Source organism: Mirounga angustirostris, unplaced genomic scaffold (genome assembly GCF_029215605.1).
Source record: "Mirounga angustirostris isolate CCGP_5_RB_7025 unplaced genomic scaffold, mMirAng1.0.hap1 SCAF_2, whole genome shotgun sequence".
In the NCBI taxonomy this organism is placed as follows: domain Eukaryota; kingdom Metazoa; phylum Chordata; class Mammalia; order Carnivora; family Phocidae; genus Mirounga; species Mirounga angustirostris.
The window spans coordinates 166,206,409-166,228,327 of record NW_026991710.1 but is presented as its reverse complement, the minus strand read 5'-3'; the positions used below and the strand labels follow the sequence as shown (position 1 = coordinate 166,228,327).

At 34.8% G+C, this 21,919-nt stretch overlaps 1 protein-coding gene across 1 annotated transcript in view; it reads left to right on the top strand.

The window, feature by feature from the left end:
- The window catches only part of ADAM2 (ADAM metallopeptidase domain 2), a 166,026-nt gene extending 146,974 nt beyond the window's left edge, over positions 1 to 19,052 (top strand). The window contains exons 17-20 of the mRNA XM_064583829.1: positions 12,906 to 12,983; positions 13,206 to 13,335; positions 17,315 to 17,474; positions 19,019 to 19,052. Of these exons, the coding sequence (XP_064439899.1) occupies positions 12,906 to 12,983; positions 13,206 to 13,335; positions 17,315 to 17,474; positions 19,019 to 19,052 (402 nt within the window). The remainder of the gene's footprint in view (positions 1 to 12,905; positions 12,984 to 13,205; positions 13,336 to 17,314; positions 17,475 to 19,018) is intronic.
- The last annotated feature ends 2,867 nt before the right edge of the window (positions 19,053 to 21,919 follow it).

Below are 21,919 nucleotides of genomic sequence, written 5' to 3'. Positions count from 1 at the left end.
TATTCCATTGTATATATATACCACCTCTTCTTTATCCATTCAACTGTCGATGGACATCTTGGCTCTTTCCACAGTTTGGCTATTGTGGACATTGCTGCTATGAACATCGGGGTGCATGTACCCTTTCGGATCCCTACTTTGTATCTTTGGGGTAAATAACCAGTAGTGCAATTGCTGGATCATATGGTAACTCTATTTTCAACTTTTTGAGGAACCTGCATACTGTTTTCCAGAGTGGCTACACCAGCTTGCATTCCCACCAACAGTGTAGGAGGGTTCCCCTTTCTCCGCATCCCCGCCAACATCTGTAATTTCCTGACTTGTTAATTTTAGCCATTCTGATTGGTATGAGGTGGTATCTCACTGAGGTTTTGATTTGGATTTCCCTGATGCTGAGCGATATTGAGCACTTTTTCATGTGTCTGTTGGCCATTTGGGTGTCTTCTTTGGAAACATGTCTGTTCATGTCTTCTGCCCATTTCTTGATTGGATTCTTTGTTCTTTGGGTGTTGAGTTTGATGAGTTCTTTATAGATTTTGGATACTAGCCCTTTATCTGATATGTCATTTGCAAATATCTTCTCCCATTCTGTTGGTTGTGTTTTGGTTTTGTTGACTGTTTCCTTTGCTTTGCAAAAGCTTCTTATCTTGATGAAGTCCCAATAGTTCATTTTTGCCCTTGCTTCCCTTGCCTTTGGCGATGTTTCTAGGAAGAAGTTGCTGCAGCTGAGGTCAAAGAGGTTGCTGCCTGTGTTCTCCTTTAGGATTTTGATGGACTCCTGTCTCACATTGAGGTCTTCCCACCATTTTGAGCCTATTTTTGTGTGTGGTATAAGGAAATGGTCCAGTTTCATTCTTCTGCATGTGGCTGTCCAATTTTCCCAACACCATTTGTTGAAGAGACGGTCTTTTTTCCATTGGACATTCTTTCCTGCTTTGTCAAAGATTAGTTGACCATAGAGTTGAGGGTCCATTTCTGGACTCTCTCTTCTGTTCCATTGATCTATGTGTCTGTTTTTGTGCCAGTACCATGCTGTCTTGATGATGACAGCTTTGTAATAGAGCTGGAAGTCCGGATTTGTGATGCCGCCAGCTTTGCTTTGCTTTTTCAACATTCCTCTGGCTATGCGGGGTCTTTTCTGGTTCCATACAAATTTTAGGATTATTTGTTCCATTTCTTTGAAAAAAGTGGATGGTATTTTGATGGAGATTGCATTGAATGTGTAGATTGCTCTAGGTAGCATTGACATCTTCACAATATTTTTTCTTCCAATCCATGAGCATGGAACGTTTTTCCATTTCTTTGTGTCTTCCTCAATTTCTTTCATGAGTATTTTATAGTTTTCTGAGTACAGATCCTTTGTCTCTTTGGTTAGATTTATTCCTAGGTATCTTATGGTTTTGGGTGCAGTTGTATATGGGATCGACTCCTTAATTTCTCTTTCTTCTATCTTGTTGTTGGTGTATAGGAATGCCACTGACTTCTGTGCATTGATTTTCTATCCTGCCACTTTACTGAATTCCTGTATGAGTTCTAGCAGTTTTGGGGTGGAGTCTTTTGGGTTTTCCACATAAAGTATCATATCATCTGCAAAGAGTGAGAGTTTGACTTCTTTTTTGCCGATTTGGATGCCTTTGATTTCTTTTTGTTGTCTAATTGCTGTTGCTAGGACTTCCAATACTATGTTGAATAGCAGTGGTGATAGTGGACATCCCTGCCACGTTCCTGACCTTAGGGGGAAAGCTCTCAGTTTTTCCCCATTGAGAATGATATTTGCTGTAGGTTTTTCATAGATGGCTTTTATGATATTGAGGTATGTACCCTCTATGCCTATACTCTGAAGAGTTTTGATCAAGAAAGGATGCTGTACTTTGTCAAAAGCTTTTTCTGCATCTATTGAGAGGATCATATGATTCTTGTTCTTAATTTTGTTAATGTATTGTATCACATTGATTGATTTGCGGATGTTGAACCGACCTTGCAGCCCAGGATTAAATCCCACTTGGTCGTGGTGAATAATCCTTTTAATGTACAGTTGGATCCTATTGGCTAGTAATTTGGTGAGAATTTTTGCATCCATGTTCATCAGGGATATTGGCCTGTAATTCTCCTTTTTGATGAGGTCTTTGTCTGGTTTTGGGATCAAGGTAATGCTGGCCTCATAAAATGAGTTGGGAAGTTTTCCTTCCATTTCTATTTTTTGGAAGAGTTTCAGAAGAATAGGTATTAATTCTTCTGTAAATGTTTGGTAGAATTCCCTTGGGAAGCCATCTGGCTCTGGGCTTTTGTTTGTTGGGAGATTTTTGATGACTGCTTCCATTTCCTTAGTGGTTATAGGTCTGTTCAGATTTTCTATTTCTTCCTGGTTCAGTTTTGGTAGTTGATATGTCTCTAGGAATGCATGCGAAATGCAGGTTATCTAATTTGCTGGCATAGAGCTGCTCATAATATGTTCTTATAATTGTTTGTATTTCTTTGGTGTTGGTTGTGATCTCTCCTCTTTCTTTCATGATTTTGTTGATTTGGGTCATTTCTCTTTTCTTTTTGATAAGTCTGGCCAGGGGTTTATCAATCTTGTTAATTCTTTCAAAGAACCAGCTCCTAGTTTCGTTGATCTGTTCTACTGTTCTTTTGGTTTCTATTTCATTGATTTCTGCTCTGATCTTTATGATTTCTCTTCTCCTGCTGGGTTTAGGCTTTATTTGCTGTTCTTTCTCCAGCTCCTTCAAGTGTAGGGTTAGGTTGTGTACTTGAGACCTTTCTTGTTTCTTGAGAAAGGCTTGTATTGCTATATATTTTCCTCTTAGGACTGCCTTTGCTGCATCCCAAAGATTTTGAATAGTTGTGTTTTCATTTTCATTGGTTTCCATGTATTTTTTTAATTCTTCTTTAATTTCCTGGTTGACCCATTCATTCTTTAGTAGGATGCTTTTTAGCCTCCATGTATTTGAGTTCTTTCCGACTTTCCTCATGTGATTGAGTTCTAGTTTCAAAGCACTGTGGTCTGCAAATAGGCAGGGAATGATTCCAATCTTTTGGTACCAGTTGAGACCTGATTTATGACCTAGGATGTGATCTCTTCTGGACAATGTTCCATGGGCACTAGAATACACATTCATGTGTATTCTGTTGCTTTGGGATGGAATGTTCTGAATATGTCTGTGAAGTCCATTTGGTTCAGTGTGTCATTTAAAGCCTTTATTTCCTTGTTGATCTTTTGCTTAGACGATCTGTCCATTTCAGTGAGGGGGGTGTTAAAGTCCCCCACTATTATTGTATTGTTGTCGATGTGTTTCTTTGCTTTTGTTATTAATTGGCTTATATAATTGGCTGCTCCCATGTTAAGGGCATAGATATTTGCAATTGTTAAATCTTCTTGTTGGATAGACCCTTTAAGTAGGATATAATGTCCTTCCTCATCTCTTATTATAGTCTTTGATTTAAAATCTAATTTTTCTGATGTAAGGATTGTCACCCCAGCTTTCTTTTGGTGTCCATTAGCATGGTAAATGGTTTTCCACCCCCTCACTTTCAATCTGGGGGTGTTTGGTTCTAAAATGAGTCTCTTGCAGACAGAATATCAATGGGTCTTGTTTTTTAATCCAGTCTGATAGCCTGTGTCTTTTGATTGGGGCATTTAGCCCATTTACATTCAGGGTAACTATTGAAAGATAGGAATTTAGTGCCATTGTATTGCCTGTAAGGTGACTGTTACCGTATATTGTCTGTGTTCCTTTCTGGTCTATGTTGCTTTTAGGGTCTCTCTTTGCTTAGAGGACCCCTTTCAAGATTTCTTGTAGAGCTGGTTTCATGTTGGCAAATTCCTTTAGTTTTTGTTTGTCCTGGAAGCTTTTTAACTCTCCTTGCATTTTCAATGACAGCCTAGCTAGATATAGTATTCTTGGCTGCATATTTTTCTCATTTAGTGCTCTGAATATATCCTGCCAGTCCTTTCTGGCCTGCCAGGGCTCTGTGGATAGGCTTGTTGCCAGTCTAATGTTTCTACCATTGTAGGTTACATATCTCTTCTCCCAAGCTGCTTTCAGGATTTTCTCTTTTTCTATGTGACTCGTAAATTTTACTATTAGATGTCAGGGTGTTGACCTATTTTTATTGATTTTGAGAGGGGTTCTCTGTGCCTCCTGGATTTTGATGCCTGTTTCCTTACCCAAATTAGGGAAGTTCTCTGCTATAATTTGCTCCATTATACCTTCTGCCCCTCTCTGTCTTTCTTCTTCTTTTGGGATCCCAGTTATTCTAATGTTGTTTCATTATGGTATCGCTTATCTCTCGAATTCTGCCCTCGTGATCCAGTACTTGTTTATCTCTCTTTTTCTCAGCTTCTTTATTTTCCATCATTTTGTCTTCTATATCCCTGATTCTCTCTTCTGCCTCATTTATCCTAGCAGTTAGCGCCCCCATATTTGATTGCACCTCATTAATAGCCTTTTTGATTTCGACTTGGTTAGATTTTAGTTCTTTTACTTCTCCAGAAAGGGTTTCTCTAATAACTTCCATATTTTTTTCAAGCCCAGCTAGTATCTTTAAAGTGATGTTTCTGAACTCTAGATCTGACATCATACTAATGTCCGTATTGAGTAGGTCCCTGGCAGTCAGTACTACCTCTTGTTCTTTTTGTTGAGGTGATTTTTTCCGTCTTGTCATTTTGTGCAGAGTAGAATAGATTAATGAGAGAACAAAATGCTAGCAGAGTAACAACGTCCCCAGAAAATATACTCTAAACAAATCAGAAAAGACCTGAAGCAGTGGGAAAAGAAAGGGAAAGAGAGAAAAAAGAAAAAGAAAAAAAAGAAAAAGAAAAAGATAAAGATAAAAACAAACAAAACAAAGCAACAACAACAGCAAAAAACCAGAATGTGATCAAATATGGTCAGGCTGGTATATAGATCAGTGCCACTCACTAGATTTTGGGTGTATTTTGGTCTGTTAGAAGATAGTGCCTCCCAAAATTTTAAAGAAAGAAAAACTTATATATGTACAAAAATATGGTTGATATGATGAAGGCATGGAATATGACTGTAAAGATGGAGATTATAAAAGATTTTATAAAAGGAATTGATAAGAAGTTGTTTGAAAAAAGAAAGAAGAGGATTTAAAAAAAGAAAAAAGAAAGAAAAAGGGAGAGAATGTGATCAGGCAGGGGAGTAGAAAAAGCCATACACTAGAGATTTAGAGTATATTTTGATCTGTTAGAAGAAACTATCTCAAAATTTTAAAGAGAGAAGAACTTATATACATATGCCAAAAATATGGGTAACTACTATGAAGGGATAGAATATGACTCTAAAAATGAAAAATAAAAATGTTTTTTAAAAAAGAGATTGATAAGATGTTGGTTGAAAAAGGGAAAAAGAAAAATTCAAAAAAAAAAAAAGAAAGAAAAAAGAAAAAAGATAGTTAAAAAAAATTAACTTTGAAAAACTAAAGAATCATGGTAAAAAAGCCATGAATTCTATGTGCAGTATTCCCCTAGTGCTGGAGTTCTGCCGTTCTCATTGATTGGTAAACTTGGTCTTGGCTGGCTGTTCTCCCTGATCTTCTGGGGGAAGGGCCTATTGCTATGGTTTCCAAATGTCTTTGCCGGAGGTGGAATTGCCCTGCCCTTGCCCTCCGGGCTAAGTAATCTGCTCGGGTTGCTCTCTGGAGCTTTTGTTCCCTGCGATCTTTCCGTACAGCTTTGGAGGCGGAGAGTGAAAATGGCGGCCTCCCAATCTCCGCCCTGGAGGAGCTGAGAACTCGGGCCCGCTCCTCAGTGAGCCCCCAGAGAAAAGCAGTCTCACTCCCGTCTCCCCAGTCTCTGGCCGCACTCCGTGCTCACCCGGCCTGTGACCGCGCGTTTCTATCTCTGGCACCCAAACCCAGGTGGAGTCTCCAAACCCAGCAGATCCCTGCAGTGCACTCCTGAGCAGCTCCTCCCAGGGGAGGAAGGGGGAGGAAGGTGAGTCTCCCTGGATCTACCGCCTGTTGGGTCCCTGCTGGAGGAGCAGTGGCCCGACTGTGCTGCGGATCACAGTTTATGGCAACCCTGAGCTGAGAGCCCGCGCCTGGTCTCCATCTCTTTAGCCAGCTTCCCTGCTCCGTTACCTGGGAGCTCTGCCACACTCAGGCACCCCCAATCTTTCTGTGACCCCGAGGGTCCTGAGACCACACTGTCCCGGAGGGTTCCACCCCCTGCTTAGCCACCAGAGTGACGTCCCTCCGCGGAGCAGACTTTTAAAAGTTCCGATTTTGTGCTCCACGGCTCTATCACTTGCCAGAAGCGGCCAATGGAGGCCCCTCCCCCGCCATCTATCCTCCTGAATATCGCCTCGGATTCACTTCTCCGCACATCCTACCTTCCAGAAAGTGGTCGCTTTTCTGTTCAGAGAGTTGTTGCTATTCCTTTCTTCGATCTCCTGTTGGGTTTGTAGGTGTTCAGAATGGTTTGATCCCTATCCAGCTGAATTCCTGAGAGGAGACGAAATCCAGGTCTCCTACTCCTCCGCCATCTTGCCAATGGCCACCTGTTGACCAATTTTTTATTTAATATGTGATAATTTCCACATATTTGTCAATTTTCCAGTGTTCCTTCTGCTTTAATTTGTAGTTTCACTTTAATCAGAAAACATACTTTTTATGATTTCAAATTTCTAAATTTATTAAGAATTTTTTGTGACTAAAATGTGGACTAATATATGCAATGTCCATATGCAGTTGAGACAAATGTGTATTTTGCTGTTGTCAGGCACCATTCTATATATGTCTATTAGGTCTAATTGGTATATAGTGTTGTTTAAATCCTCTATTTTCTTATTGATCTTCTGTCCCATTATTTTCAAAGGTGGGGTATTGAAGGCTATTATTGTAGAACCTGTCTATATCTCCCAGCAATTCTGTCTGTTCGTGTCATATATTTTGGAGCTTTGATGGTTGGTACATACATGTTTATAATTTGTATGTTTTCTGGTAAATGGATCACTTATTAATCTAGAATATACTTTTATTTTTCTTGTAATGGTAGTTGATTTAAGATCTATTTTGTCTGATATTATTACAGCCATTTCCATTCCCTTTTGTTACTATTTACATGTAATATATTTTTCCATCCTTTCAATATCAACATATTTGTGTCATTGGCTATCAAGTGCGTTTCTTGCAGAGAGTCTCTTTTAGCATATGGTTGAGCAATGTTATCCATTCTGCCAATCCATGGTATTTGATTGGGAAATTTAATCCATTAACATTAATGTAATTACAGATAGAGAAGGACTTACTTTTGCTATCTTATTATTTTTTTATTTTATTTCCTGTAGCTTTTTTGTACCTCATTTCCCCATTACCACTTTCAGTTTTGTTTAGTTCATGTTTTGTAGTGACACATTTTTTTTTTTTAAGATTTTATTTATTTATTTGACAGAGAGATAGCGAGAGCAGGAACACAAGCAGGGGGAATGGGAGAGGGAGAAGCAGGCTTCTTGCCGAGCAGGGAGCCCGATGCAGGACTCGATCCCAGGACCCTGGGATCATGACCTGAGCCGAAGGCAGACGCTTAACAACTGAGCCACCCAGGTGCCCTTTGTAGTGACACATTTTGATTCTCTTCTCATTTTCTTTTGTGTGTATTCTATAGATATTTTCTTTGTGGTTACCATGGGATTATATGTAACTTCCTAAACTTATAACAATCTAATTTGTATTGACACCAAATTAACTTCAAGTACACACAAACCTCCACTCTTGTACAGCTCTGCCTTCCACATTTGTTTTTGATGTCAAAAATTACATTTTATATAGTGTGTATCTATTAACATAGATTTATAATTATTTAATTTTGTGCATTTATCTTTTAAATCTCACAGAAATTTTCAAAATTGAGTTATAAGTGAAAATTACAATAATACAAATCTTTATACTTTCACCATTTATTTAACTTTACCAGAGATCTTTATTTCTCTATATAAACTCTAGTTACAGACTAGCAACCTTTTATTTATCCTGAAGGATTCCCTTTAGTATTTTTTTGTCAGCTAGGTCTTAATGGTATTAAATTCCCTCAATTTTTAAAAATTTGTTCCTTTTTAATCTGAAAATGTATTAATTTCCCCATCAAATTCAGGACAGTTTTGTTGGATATAGAATTCTCAGTAGTCAGGGCTTTTTTTTTTTTTTTTTCCATTTAGTAATTCCAACATATCAGCACACTACCTTCTGGCCTCAAAGGTTTTTACTGAAGAATCTGCTGTATTCTTGTTAAGGATCCCTTGTATATGGTGATTCATTTTTCATTTGCTGTTTTTAAAATTCTCTTTTTTCATTGTCATTTGAGTTTGATTGTAATGTGTTTTGGTGTGAGTCTGTTTGCATTTGTCTTATTGGAATTCATTAGTCTCCTAAGATTTGTAGATCCATGTTATTCTTCAAACATGGAGCATTTTCAGCCATCATTTCTTCAAATAATCTCCCTGCCCCCCCTTTTTTTCCTCAACAACTTCATGATCTCCCATAATATGTATTTTGATTTGCCTGATGGTATTTCATAGTCCCTTTGGCTTTGTTCATTTTTCTTTGTCCTTTTTTTCTTTATGCATCTAAGATTCCAAAATTTAAAATGCCCTATCTTCAAATCACTGATTCTTTCTTCTGTAAACCAAAATTTGTTGTTGAACCCATATAGTGAATTTTTTTTTGAAGATTTTATTTATTTATTTGAGAGAGAGAGAATGAGAGAGAGCACATGAGAGTGGGGAGGGTCAGAGGGAGAAGCAGACTCCCTGCCGAGCAGGGAGCCCGATGCGGGACTCGATCCAGGGACTCCAGGATCATGACCTGAGCTGAAGGCAGCCGCTTAACCAACTGAGCCACCCAGGCGCCCCCCATATAGTGAATTTTTAAATTTAGTTGTTATATGTTTCAGCATATAATTTTTGGGTTGCTATTTATAATTGCTATCTCTGTTAATATTCTCTTTTTGTTCATATATAATTTTTCTGATTTTCTTTCATTCTTAATCCAAGTTTTTATTTAGCTTTTCAGCATATTTAGCATGGTTATTTTATTTTATTTTTTTTAGAGAGAGATAGAGTGCAAGTGGTGGGGAAGGGCAGAGGGAGAGGGAGAGAGAGAGAGAATTTTAAGCAAGCTCCACTCTGAATGTGGAGCCTGATGTAGGGCTTAATCTCACAACCCTGAAATTATGACCTGAGCCTAAATCAAGAGTCAGATGCTTAACCAATTCAGCCACCCAGGGACCCCTGTAATATGGTTATTTAAAAATAACATTCTATCACTTCATTTTCTTCCTTGGAATGGGGCATGTTTTCCTGTTTCTTTTTCTACCTTTTGATTTTTTGTTGAAACTGGACATTTGAAAAAACAGACACTTCTAGTGTTTGCAGACTGGCTCTGTGCTGGGGCAGTTGGGTGTGCTCTGAGCCTTGGGGTCACCCTGAGGAGAAAGAAGGCTTGTGTTCTCAGAACTTTTGTGATTATGCATCTTTCCTGGGTCTCCCTGTGGCTTTCTTGATTTCTCACATACATGGATGCTTTCAAATGTCTTATTTTTCCAAATAGTCTCATGCCAGCCTCTCCCTGGGGCTTTAGATGGCTATTGTATGTCTTTACCCATAATCTTTTGCCCCAGGTGTCTGTCTGCAACTCCTTGAAGCTTTCCTGAGCAGTGTTCATTGCTTTTCCCTATATGAGATTCAAGTTAGGTGAAACAGAGACCAGTCCTTCAGGCAGCTCCCAGGCAAATAGTAATATTGAAAATAAGATTTCTTCTGCTCCCTTCAGTTCAAGGGAACTGTGAACTCTGTAGTTTCCTTCTCCAGACAAAGACTGTGCTATGCCGGGGAAGGAGTGGGGCAAATTTGATAAAAAATGCCACACATTTTTCTACCATTTTGAATGTGGCTATTTCTTGATTGGGCATTTTCTCGGTTGCTGTAGACCATTGACTTTCTAGAGTTCCAATTGCTTATTTTAGCCAGGTTTTCTTTCTTTTTCTCTTTCTTTCTTTCTTTCTTTCTTTCTTTCTTTCTTTCTTTCTTTCTTTCTTTCTTTCTTTCTTTCTTTCTTTCTTTCTTTCTTTCTTTCTTTCTTTCTTTCTTTCTTTCTTTCTTTCTTTCTTTCTTCTAGCTCTTCTTCTAGTTCTTCTTCTTCTTCTCCTCCTCCTTCTTTTTCTTCAAAATATCTCCAATGGAGAACAAGAGCTTGGGACTTCTTAGTGCACCATTTTATTGATGCCACTCTCCAGATTATTTTTTCAGTATTTGGTCAAATCTTCTTGTCATTCTGTCTCTGGTGTAGGGTAAACATGATCATTTAAAGCCTATGTGCTTGGTCACTGATGGCCAGTGAAGGAATACTGGCTTTAATTTTTGGTTAGTTTTGTGGAATCACATTGTCTCATATTCCGTGAACCTAAAAATAATTTTTACTTTGTCTCTGGTACAGCCATGTGTTCTTTTTAAAGAATATGTGTACATAATTCATTTTATTCCTTATTTTAATTTCTCTATACAAGAAGATTTCTACAGAATCTAATTCTACCATAGTGAAAGGAATAGGAAGCTGCATCATTTTTCTTATCTCCAGCCAAATTTTTAAAGATATGTTTCAAAGACTTTGATGAAGAACCACTGTTTTCTTTATATTGTTATTATATGGTGATAAATAACTTCCGTGGTTTTGTAGCTAGCTTCCCACTTTTGATAGTGTTTTCCCCTAGCCTTTCTGCATTGCACAACTGAAATAATCATGTTCAAGCAAGAGAAAACAAAATCCATTGCACAAACAGAATACTCATAATACCAACAATCTCTTCTCAACTTTTTTCTCTCTGGTTCATAGAATTTATTTAATGGCTCTGAGAGTTAAGTTCATCTTCTGGACAACAGCTCTGCAAATTATATATTTAACTTCTCTGTCAAGTGCTAGCTAGATGTTAAGGCATCATTTTAACAGAACACATATATTTCTAACTATAGCAACACTACTCTATATCTAGAGCTAGAACTTTTATGCCATTACCACAACCCCTCAGAATAACCTGGCCATGTATTTATCATCAGTATATTTCCTTCTTAGTCTTAAACAGAGGTATGGGTTGCCAAAGTTATCAAACACCTTTAGTGATATATTTTTCCATATATAGTAATGTTTAGCAAAACCTATTTGAGCAGACTCATTCTCTGGCTTTAACAATTAGTATATTATGGGAGCGCCTCAGTGGCGCAGTCAGTTAAGCATCTGACTCTTGGTTTCAGCTCAGGTCATGATTTCAGAATCATGAGATTGGCCCCATCTTGGGCTCTACACTGAGTGTGGAGTCTTGTCCCTCTCTCTCCCTCTCTGCCCTTTCCCCTGCTCTCTCTCTCTAAAACAAACAAATAAATAAAATCTTAAAAAATAGTATATGATGATCATATATTTTTAAGAGGAAATAATCCCAAAGAAATACTGACAATATTATTTAGAAAACATTTTTATAAAAACAATATATCCAATTACATGTTCTTTGGTTTACCATGTCACTCAGAGCTTTTCCATGAGGGCAGTAAATTTTTAATTTTTTTAAAAAAAAAATATGAAGCATAGTTGAAAGAAGTGGAAAGAATTTTCAAAAAAATAATTTCTATACTTTGAGCTTTCTGCTTAACTTTCCTTACCTCATTTGGTTGTACCACCACCAAGTGTTAGATAAGCCAGAAACCTTGGTGTCATTGATCTGGTTTTTTTTTTATCCTCTGTATAAAATCCATAATTATAATTCAGTGGATTAAACTTCTAAACTATATTTCAAATACAACCATGGATCTTCCTTACACTGCAGCCACTCAGTTTCACTCTATGGTTATCATTTTCCTCTACTACTATAATGGTATCTTAATTCATCTGTACAAATTCTCTTGCCCTTTCAATCCTCTTTTCTAAAACCTACTTTTATCAATTTTCCATCTTCCAATAAAATCTCGAAATACAACCAATTGCTTGTAAGTTATAGGCTGACTTTCTGCTTAAGAGTGTAGGGCCCCACACAATTCTGCCATAACAATTTTTATCACATCACATCTGGCCTTTTTACTTGTGTATTTCTGTATCTTTCATTGCAATATGAACAATATGAGCTTTTTTTTTTTTAGTTCACTGGTGTTTTCAGGGCAGGCACATTATAGGACTCAATTAGTGAATTAATGATTGTTCTTCTCTGTGTAGCAGCTATGCTGCTGTCAGTATTTCTCAAATTTCTATACTATCTTTCAGTGTAGAGTCACTTTAAATGTTATTTCTTTTCCTATAAGTATTTTTTCTCTCATTTCCATTCTTTTTTAAGGATTTATTTACTTATTTGTTTATTTTAGGGGGAGGAGCAGAGGGAGAGAAATTCAAGCAGACTCCACACTGAGCATGAATCCTGATGCAGGGCTTGATATCACAACCTTGAGACCAAACCTGAGCTGAAACCAAGAGTCAGACACTTAACCAACTGTGCTACTTAGGCACCCCTCATTTCTATTCTTGACTAAGTCCTGTTCAACATCCAGACTTGATAAGAAGGTTAAAACTGTTCTCACATATCAGATAAATTCCCTGTACTTTATTCTTTCATTAAACTTTATTATAGTATTTGCGACATGTTTATCTTCACTGTTATTTATTTCATGTCTGTACTTTTTATCCCAGTATAAGAAGGGAAGATACTTTTGTTGTTTTCTTTACCATCAGATAATCAGAGTCCCATCTAGTGCTGGAAACATAGTAACACTATAAATTAATCACTTAGTGTATTAACACTTATTGCTAAATGGATATCTCTTATGTCAGAATAATATAGAATTCTTTTAGTGAAATGTAAAATACAGATGTTATTTCAGTTAATTTATTTTGGCTTACTTTCATTTTAGGTTTGCAGGAATAAAGAATGTGTAGATGCTGCATACTTGAATTATGATTGTACTCCAAGAAAATGCAATGAACAGGGTGTAAGTACCAGTAATATGATGTGAGGATAGAAATCATTGAGAATAATCCTACAAAGCAAGCACATAACAACACACACACACATACACACACACACATTTATATACTCATAGAACACATAAGAAGATTTGCCTTATTTGACCCAAGTATTATTTTAAAATTCTACTGGAAAACAAATAATTATAGCTACCTATCTCATAAGGTGATATTTCTCCTGGTTTCAGATATGCAATAATAAAAAGAACTGTCATTGTAACCCCTCATATTTACCTCCTAATTGCCAAACTAGTGATGATGCATGGATTGGTGGGAGTATTGACAGTGGCAATTTTCCACCTGTAGCTGGCTTAGCCAGTTCTGGTAAGTATTAATAGCAAATCAAAAACGTAACTAAAACAATATTTTAATTTATTAAATTTAATAAAATAAATAACCTCTTATTTATTTGTTATCAATCTATATTTAGATTATGTATGGGCATCAAATAATAAGACATATAAAGCTAGTTTATGTTTTACTGTAGAGAGTAATATAATATATGTAATATATATTATAAATAAGAAATATCAGTAAAGGTCCAGGCAGTAAAATAGAAATCACTTTAGTCTTTCACACAGAAGGAATTCAATATAAGGCATCAGCTAACACATAATGGCAGAGTTGAAAGCCAATCAGAGAATCTTGAGGCAACACAGGAATCCACTACCACTTCTTAGGTCTAGAAGGACAATGAAAAGAGGTGGTATTACTAGAACCAGAATCTGAGGCACCTTCATGACCTGACCTGTATGGTCAGGGCTACATAACAGGATCTAAATCATAGGGAGAGGTACTGACCAGCATGAGGTGAAGGCATAGAGCATATGCAGCCACTATGGGAGATGCTGCAGAGGCAAGGGGATAAATACAATGAATATTTCATTATTCTGACCCTCCAAATGTTATCTAATTATTCCTATTGGCCAAATATAACTAGAAGTCCAAAGTAGCTTCCTACAATTTTTTGTCCAAAGAGTGATGGGTTTTAGAGTAATCCAGCATATCCAATGATGCTTGGGGCCAGACTTTATATAAAAACCTAAATTTATGATAACTAAAGCAGATTTTGAGCACACACATATCATTTCAAGTTGACCTTAGTGATGTAATTGATCAATAAAATGTATAGAAGTGAGATTCTGACTGAGTCTTTTAGAATACTAATTCTTGCAACTCCTATTATTGCAACACTCATTCTGTTGAAAATCGTCTTCCTTATTTGAAATTTGAATACACTGAGACACAAAATACAAATTCCCAAATTCATGACACACAAAATGAACAAAATTAAATGATTGTTTTAAATTACTATATTTGGGGATGCCTAGGTAGCTCAGTCTGCCTTTGGCTCAGGTCATGATCAAGTCCGCATAGGGTTCCTTGCTCAGTGGGAGCCTGCTTCTCCCTCTGCCTACTTCTCCCTCTGCCTGCCACTCCCCCTGCTTGTGCTCTCTCTCTCTGACAAATAAATAAATAAAATCTTAAAAATATAAATTACTACATTTGGGAGCAGTTTCCTGCACATCTTACATCTCTCTCTCTCTCATATATATATATATATATATATATATATATATATATATATATATATAAATATATATGAAAACATTTTTGTTTGTGTGTATTCTATTATATATATATGTACATATATATATACATATATATACATATACATAAATACATACATATATATATACATATATATATAATAGAAAACAACTTAGTAATCAGATGGTATATTTATATAAAAAGAATCTAAGATGTGGCATTAGCTTTGGAACTGAATGGTGCACAGAAGGTAGAAAGACCTCTAAGAAATTGTTGAAGGCTTTTAGTATATTGTTGAAATTGTCTTGAGAATACTGTTGGTGAGCAATCCAAAGACAGCTTAAAAACATGTTATTAGAAGTTGGAGAAATAAGGACATTTATTATGAAGTGGTAAATTGTTTGTCATCACTGCTGCCGGTGGTAATGTGGAAAATAGAATTTGTTGGTTCTGGTCAGCAAGATTTCCAGGTAGATTGTAAAGATTTCTAGTAGGTGATTTAAGTAACCTATGATAAAACATGAGAAGACAGAAATAATTAATGAAAAATATTTCAGTTCTCAAGTAAAATGTAGATCAAATACAAAAGACAGGATTTGGGGGTTTTGGGGTTTCATTTTTATTTAGTTTGAAAATAAAACATTCTTATCCCTAGACTCTCTTCCAGCAAAACATTCTTATTGTAAAAAATGGTTAAAAACTAAATTTGAGGTATTGAACAATAAAATTTGACCTCAGTTAAAAATTAAATCAAGCATGTGACTGTAAGACCCTTTTTTTAAAAAAAAAACTCAGAAAAGTAGTGATGCATTTTATACATCTTAATCTATGCAAAACGTCTTCTAAGTGTTGTAGTAGAATGCTTCTAAAATCTTTCAAACAATAAGGCTATGAAGAATCTTAAATCAGTTATCCCATAGCAGCCTCACCAAGGTCCAGTATAGAAAAAGGCTTATCTCAAAATGATTTGTGGACATGGTCTTTGATTAATGGGGTGTATTTTTTATTTGACACACAATAAACCCACACATTTTAAAGGAACTGTATCAACTCAACTAAAAGTAATCAAGATAGTACATAAGCTATTTGAGTCCCAATTATGTATGGGCAAGAAGCAAGGCTGATAAAGCTATTCAGTTGTAAAAAATGACTATTCCTTTTCGAAAAGGATAGATATAGATAGGTAGATGATATAGATATAACGAAATATTACTCAGCCATAAAAAAGGATGAAATCTTGTCATTTGCAATGATGTGGATGGAGGATGGAGCTAGAGTGTGTAATACTAAGTGAAATAAATTAGAGAAAGACAAATACCATATGATTTACTCATATGTTGAATTTAAGAAACAAAAGAACATAGGGGAAGGGGGAAAAATAGAAGAAGGCAAACCCTAAGAGACTCTTTTTTTTTTTTTAAAGATTCTTAACTATAGAGCAAAAACTGAGGGTTTGCTGGAGGGAAGGTGCATGGGGGATGGTCTAAATGGGTGATGGGTATTTAGGATGGCACTTGTGTTGAGCACTGGGTATTATATGTAATTGATGAATCACAAAATTCTACTCCTGAAACCACTATTACACTCTATATTAGCTAACTAAACTTTAAGTAAAAACTTGAAACAAACAAAAACAAAAGTCAGTAATATTGCTATATAATAGCAGCAGTAAAAGGAAATCAACTTAAAATTAGTACCATTTACAATACTATTAAAATATAAATTTTAGGAAAAAATTTAACAAAGTATGTCTAATACTTTTACACTGAAACTAAAACAGAAATGCAAACAGATGTTAAACAAAAATAAGTGGAGAAATATGCCATAATTACCTATTAGAAGGTTTATTATTGCTAAGATGTCAATTGTAACAAAATTTATAGATTAAAAAATCCAATCATAAAAGCATGTAACTTTTTATATATTAACAACTTGATTCTAAAATATTTGTAAAAGTGCTCAGAATAGCCCTCCCCCCAAAAAAACCTGAAAAGAACAACAAAGAAGGATGTCTTAGCCCACTTGCCTTATATTGAATTTACTATATTATAGATTTAGCATATAGTTACATTAATGAAGACAGTGTGGCACTGGTAAATATACCCATTGTTATATGGCTAATCAATTTTTCAAGAAAAATACAGATATTTCGATGAAGGAGGAAAATCAGTTCAAAACATTGTACCATAGCAATTGAATATCCAAATAAAATCAAATGACCCTTAAAATCTCAACTTACTTAACAGTTTATATGAAGTAAATCGTAAATCTGAACATATAAATTAAAACTATATATCTTCTTGAAAGAAGCAATTTCCACATGACCTTGGAATAAGCAATAATTTCTTAGATAAGACATGAAAATACATATCAATGCAATCAATGAAAGGTACTTTGGACCTCATGAAAATTTTACAACATGTACAGTATTTCTTACTAAAAATAAGGTATTGAGAAAAATTGTTCTTTACAGGGGTCACACTTTCTTTTCATCTATATTATCAAACTGTCCTGAAAAGAAACTATGAAATAAAAGGTCCTCAATAACAAAGCAAAGGACTATTATGGAAGTTAGAAATATTTTGGAGGGCACTTATGCTGTAACTTATCTACTTCATTTAAAAACGTGAATTATAAAATTATAAAAGAGTTAAAATTTTTATGCTAATAGTCATATTAAAATGTAGAAATGTCTTTATTATATTCCTGGTAATTGCTTTTAAATCATTGATGTTTTCTCTCTTAGAAAGAAGCTACATTGAGAATGTTTACCATTCCAAACCTACAAGATGGCCATTTTTCTTACTCATTCCTTTTATTATTATTCTCTGTGTACTGATTATCACACTGGTGAAAGTTTATTTCCAAAGAAAAAAATGGAGAACTGAGGAGTATACAAGCGATGAGTATATTGATTTCATATTTAAGATTCATTACTTTTATAATTTGTTGGCATATATATGACTTATTAATAAATAACACTATCATGATGTAACTAATAATTCAGAATTAAAATTTATATTTATATTAAAATATAATACTTAATATATTAATAATTAGTATAATGTATAATGTATAACAAACAGAATTTTTTCAAAAGTCAGTAATTTTAATCTTATAACAACCTGAACTCTGTTGGGGTAAAATTAAGTGGAAATGATTTCTAGTTAATGTTTATCTACCTCCTTTTATTTTTTATCTTAATTATTAAATATGTATAAACATTATTACTTTATTCTTTAATATTTATGTATTTCAAAGTATTTTTTGAATATTATTTTATTAAAAGAAAGCAGAGAAATCTAAAAAATATTCTTTTAGGCAGTTAAATAACTTAAGCAACTAGAGGTAGAGAAGATTAAAAGTCAATAAATAATAGACTGAAAAATATAGATTATAGTCAAACTAATCTTCAGAAAAAAATAAAATAAATAGTTTTTCATTAAAAAACCTTAGAAGCATTGGGGCACCTGTGTGGCTCAGTCATTAAGCGTCTGCCTTCAGCTCAGGTTATGATCCCAGCCTCCTGGGATCAAGCCCCGCATAGGCCTCTCTGCTCAGGGGAAGCCTGCTTCTCCCTCTCCCACTCCCCCAACTTGTGTTCCCTCTCTGGCTGTGTCTCTCTCTGTCAAATAAATAAATAAAATCTTTAAAAAAAACAAAAACAAAAACAGGAAGCCTGCTTCTCCCTCTCCCACTGCCCGCCACTTCTGTTCCCTCTCTCGCTGTGTCTCTCTCTGTCAAAAAAATAAATAAATCTTTAAAAAATAAAAAACAAAAACCAAACAAAAAAACCTTAGAAGCATCTGAAAATATGCTTCAAAAATAAAAATAATATTAAAATTGGTTTACTTTTTTTCAAGGAAATTACTATAAAATAATTTCTGCTTTTGAATTTTATATCTGTGCTATTCATTTTATTTAACATAAAGTAAATTTTATTAAAATATTTAAAGTTGATAAGATAATATCAGTTAAGAGGGAATACATTTCATAGAAATGTTTTGAAAAGTTTATGTAAAATTGCTGAAATAATATGAGTGTGTGAAATAGTTAACATAATTCAACATTAAAGGAATATTCGTATGTTGGATGACTTTATTGTGGAAAAACTGATATCAAATATCTTTGAGGGAAAAAGCTAGTAAAATTAATAGAAATAAATATGGCAGAAGATGAATCACAAGAAAGGTTAAGTCTATTTAGCTAATGTTATGAATATGAAAATTATGAAATCATTTTTAGGTAAACATATTACTGTGTTTTTTCTCATGTTAGTCTTGATTACTAGTTGAGAGGTGTTCTCAGCGGCAAGATATTCTCAAGTAGTGGCTGGTCTCAGATCCTAAATAGGAAGTTAAAGCTGTTTCAATATTGATAGTGTATACAGAGTTTTGTAGAACAAAGAAAATATAATTTTAAGTGATTATATTTATTTTGAAACATATAGGCAACTTGAAAGTGAGAGTGAACCTAAAGAGTAGCCAGGAAAACAGAATCCATCATATCACAGTGAGTATAAAATAGTTTAAGGATGAAAGGGAGAGACAGAGAAATAGCAAAAATTTAATGTATTAGATAAATATAAATAATATATTTATTAATGATGGTAGTCATATAGCTGCATATAATAAAATTGAGTTGGAAAATATTTTTCAATATTGCAAACTAGATCATAGGCACAGTAAACTATAAATGACTTTTCAATTTGCCATTTAAAAACTTCTCTACAGTGTAATCTTTTAAATTTTTTCTAATAATGTTTAATCCTTTAGCATTTGTTTGTTCAGAAGTTGGTTAAAAATAAATTATGTGATAGAACTCTTATAATTAACCTCATGCTATTTGTTGAATTTGCCATTTTTAATTTGATTGGTCAAACAGGTAACTTTTTCCCCTTTTATTTATTCTTCCAGAGTAATTATCTTCGATGGACAGGAAAAATGGAAAAAACAAAACAAAAACAAACAAAACTACATGCAATGCCTGATTGTCTGGGATTCAAAACCTGCGTATTATGATTATGATAGACAAGAAAAGATAGAAGATTTCTAATATAACATAAATATAATATACATTTATATTTATATATAAAATTCCACAGATGAATTATTTGTAGGAAATACATGCTTATGAGTTTTTATATTACATATTTCTTATTTGTAAAGTTATCTAATACTAATTGTTAGTATGCACTAACTCTGTTATCAGTAGGCATGAGATAAAGAAATTTTATAATATAATAAATATAATACCATGATTAAAGCTCACTGTTATATTTTAAATTGCAATGCCATGTAGTTATGTTATAGTCAGGTCTGTTACCAATCAAAAAACAATGATCCTAAGATTTGGAAAAAATTCTCAATTATATGCTGCCCACAAAAGACACAACTCAGTTATGTAAAGGTTCAAGGTAAAGGATGGAAAGATATATGCTATGGAACTTTGTACAAAAACTTTATACAAAAGAAAGCTTGATAGACTTTAACACAAAGCATTCATAGAGATAAAAATATATCATAATGCAAAGGGTTATTCTTTTTTTTAAAGATTTTATTTATTTGAGAGAGAGAGCTCATGAGCAGGGGTGAGGGGCAGAAGGAGAGGGAGAAGGCTCCCTGCAGCAGGGAGCCTGACAGACTTGATTCCAGGACCATGGGACCATGACCTGAGCTGAAGGCAGATAGTTAACCAACCGAGCCACCCAGGTGCCCACAAAGGGTTATTCTTAAAAGAATATAATATAAATATAATATGAAAATTATATTATATAAATATAATATAAAAATAATACAAATGCATTAGTCAGGGTTCTCCAGAGAAACAGAACCAATAGGATATCAATGATTGATAATTAGATGATAGATAGAGAGATGATAGGTGATACATAAATGAGAAGATTTGTTATGGGAATTGGCTCGCAGGTTTATGGGAGCCAAGAAGTCTCATGATCTGCCATGTGGAAGCTGGAGAGCCAGGAAAGCTGGTGGTGTAAGTTAGTATGGATCTAAAGCCCCGAGGCTTGGAAAGCCAATGGTGTGAGTTAAGGTTTGAGTTCAAAATCTGAGAACCAGGAGTTCCAATGGGTGTCCAGGGGCAGGAGAAGTTAGATGTCTTAGCTCAAGTAGAGAGCAGATTCATCTTTTCTCCACCTTTTTTTTTTTTTTAATCTATTTAGGTCCTCAACAGATGGATAATACCTACTCCCATTGGTGAGGGTAAATCTTCTTCACTCAATCTTCTGATTAAAATACTAATCTCTTCCAGAGACACACTCACAGACACAATGAGAAATAATGATTTATCAGATTTCTGGTGATCCATAAGTTGACATATAAAATTAACCATCACAATCTATCCCTGCTCAACTTGCACTCATACACTTATTCTTCAAATAAATGTCATAACTCTGTTTAATGTGTTATAAGTATCCTCCATAAAAACAAAAATGCATTAATCCCTTCCCCAGAAAAGGAAATAAAATCCTTAAGTTATGTTTACTCTTCTCCCGATATCCTTTAACTTAAATACTATGATGTAAAATCAATAATATTTAAAATACTGATATAAATTCAGGGAATAAGAGAGGAAAGAAAGCTACTTGCTCAAGATATGTATATATACACACAAATGTATTTATAACAAAATGAGGAAATACTCATGACATTACAGTCCTCATTTTTGTAACTGGTCATATTGCTGTAGCTGGTATTTGCAACTACTTTCTACTACCCATTCTGTTTTCCTTGTGATCTGAGCAAGCACCTGGGCTGGTTTGGTGATCCAAACCTTCACTTCTGAAGGGTCTGGACCACTAGTAGTCCTGTCATTTTAGTTTTCTATTGACTTTAATTACAGGGCATGGTAATACTAAGAGACATCCTAAAATATCTTCCAATTTCCTTCTCAAGGAATCATTGTTGTATTTTCTGATGAAAGCATTCCTCCCTCTGGGACTAAGAGCTCTAGGCCAACACACCATAAAGTCAGAAGCAAAAATTTTGCTGGTGGCTCACTTGGGGTAAGAATAAGTGGTTCCACTCCTATTTCCATCCTTCAATTCCTAGACCCATGAGTCCTGGTTATGTGAGAAATAGCACCATATATTGAACACTGATTCAGAGCATATACAGTCTTCTAGAGAACTTTGTCCCAGCCCCAAAAGATAATGCCACCTAGATGATGCTGTAATTGAGTGTTCAAAAGGCCATTCTACCATTCTATCAAGCCAACTGCTTCAGGACAGTCGAGAACCAGTGAATTCTATGAGCCCAGGATCATTGCCACACTTCTTTTTCTCTGAAGTTAGTTCCTTGACCAGAAGAAGTGCTGAGTAGAATAACATAAT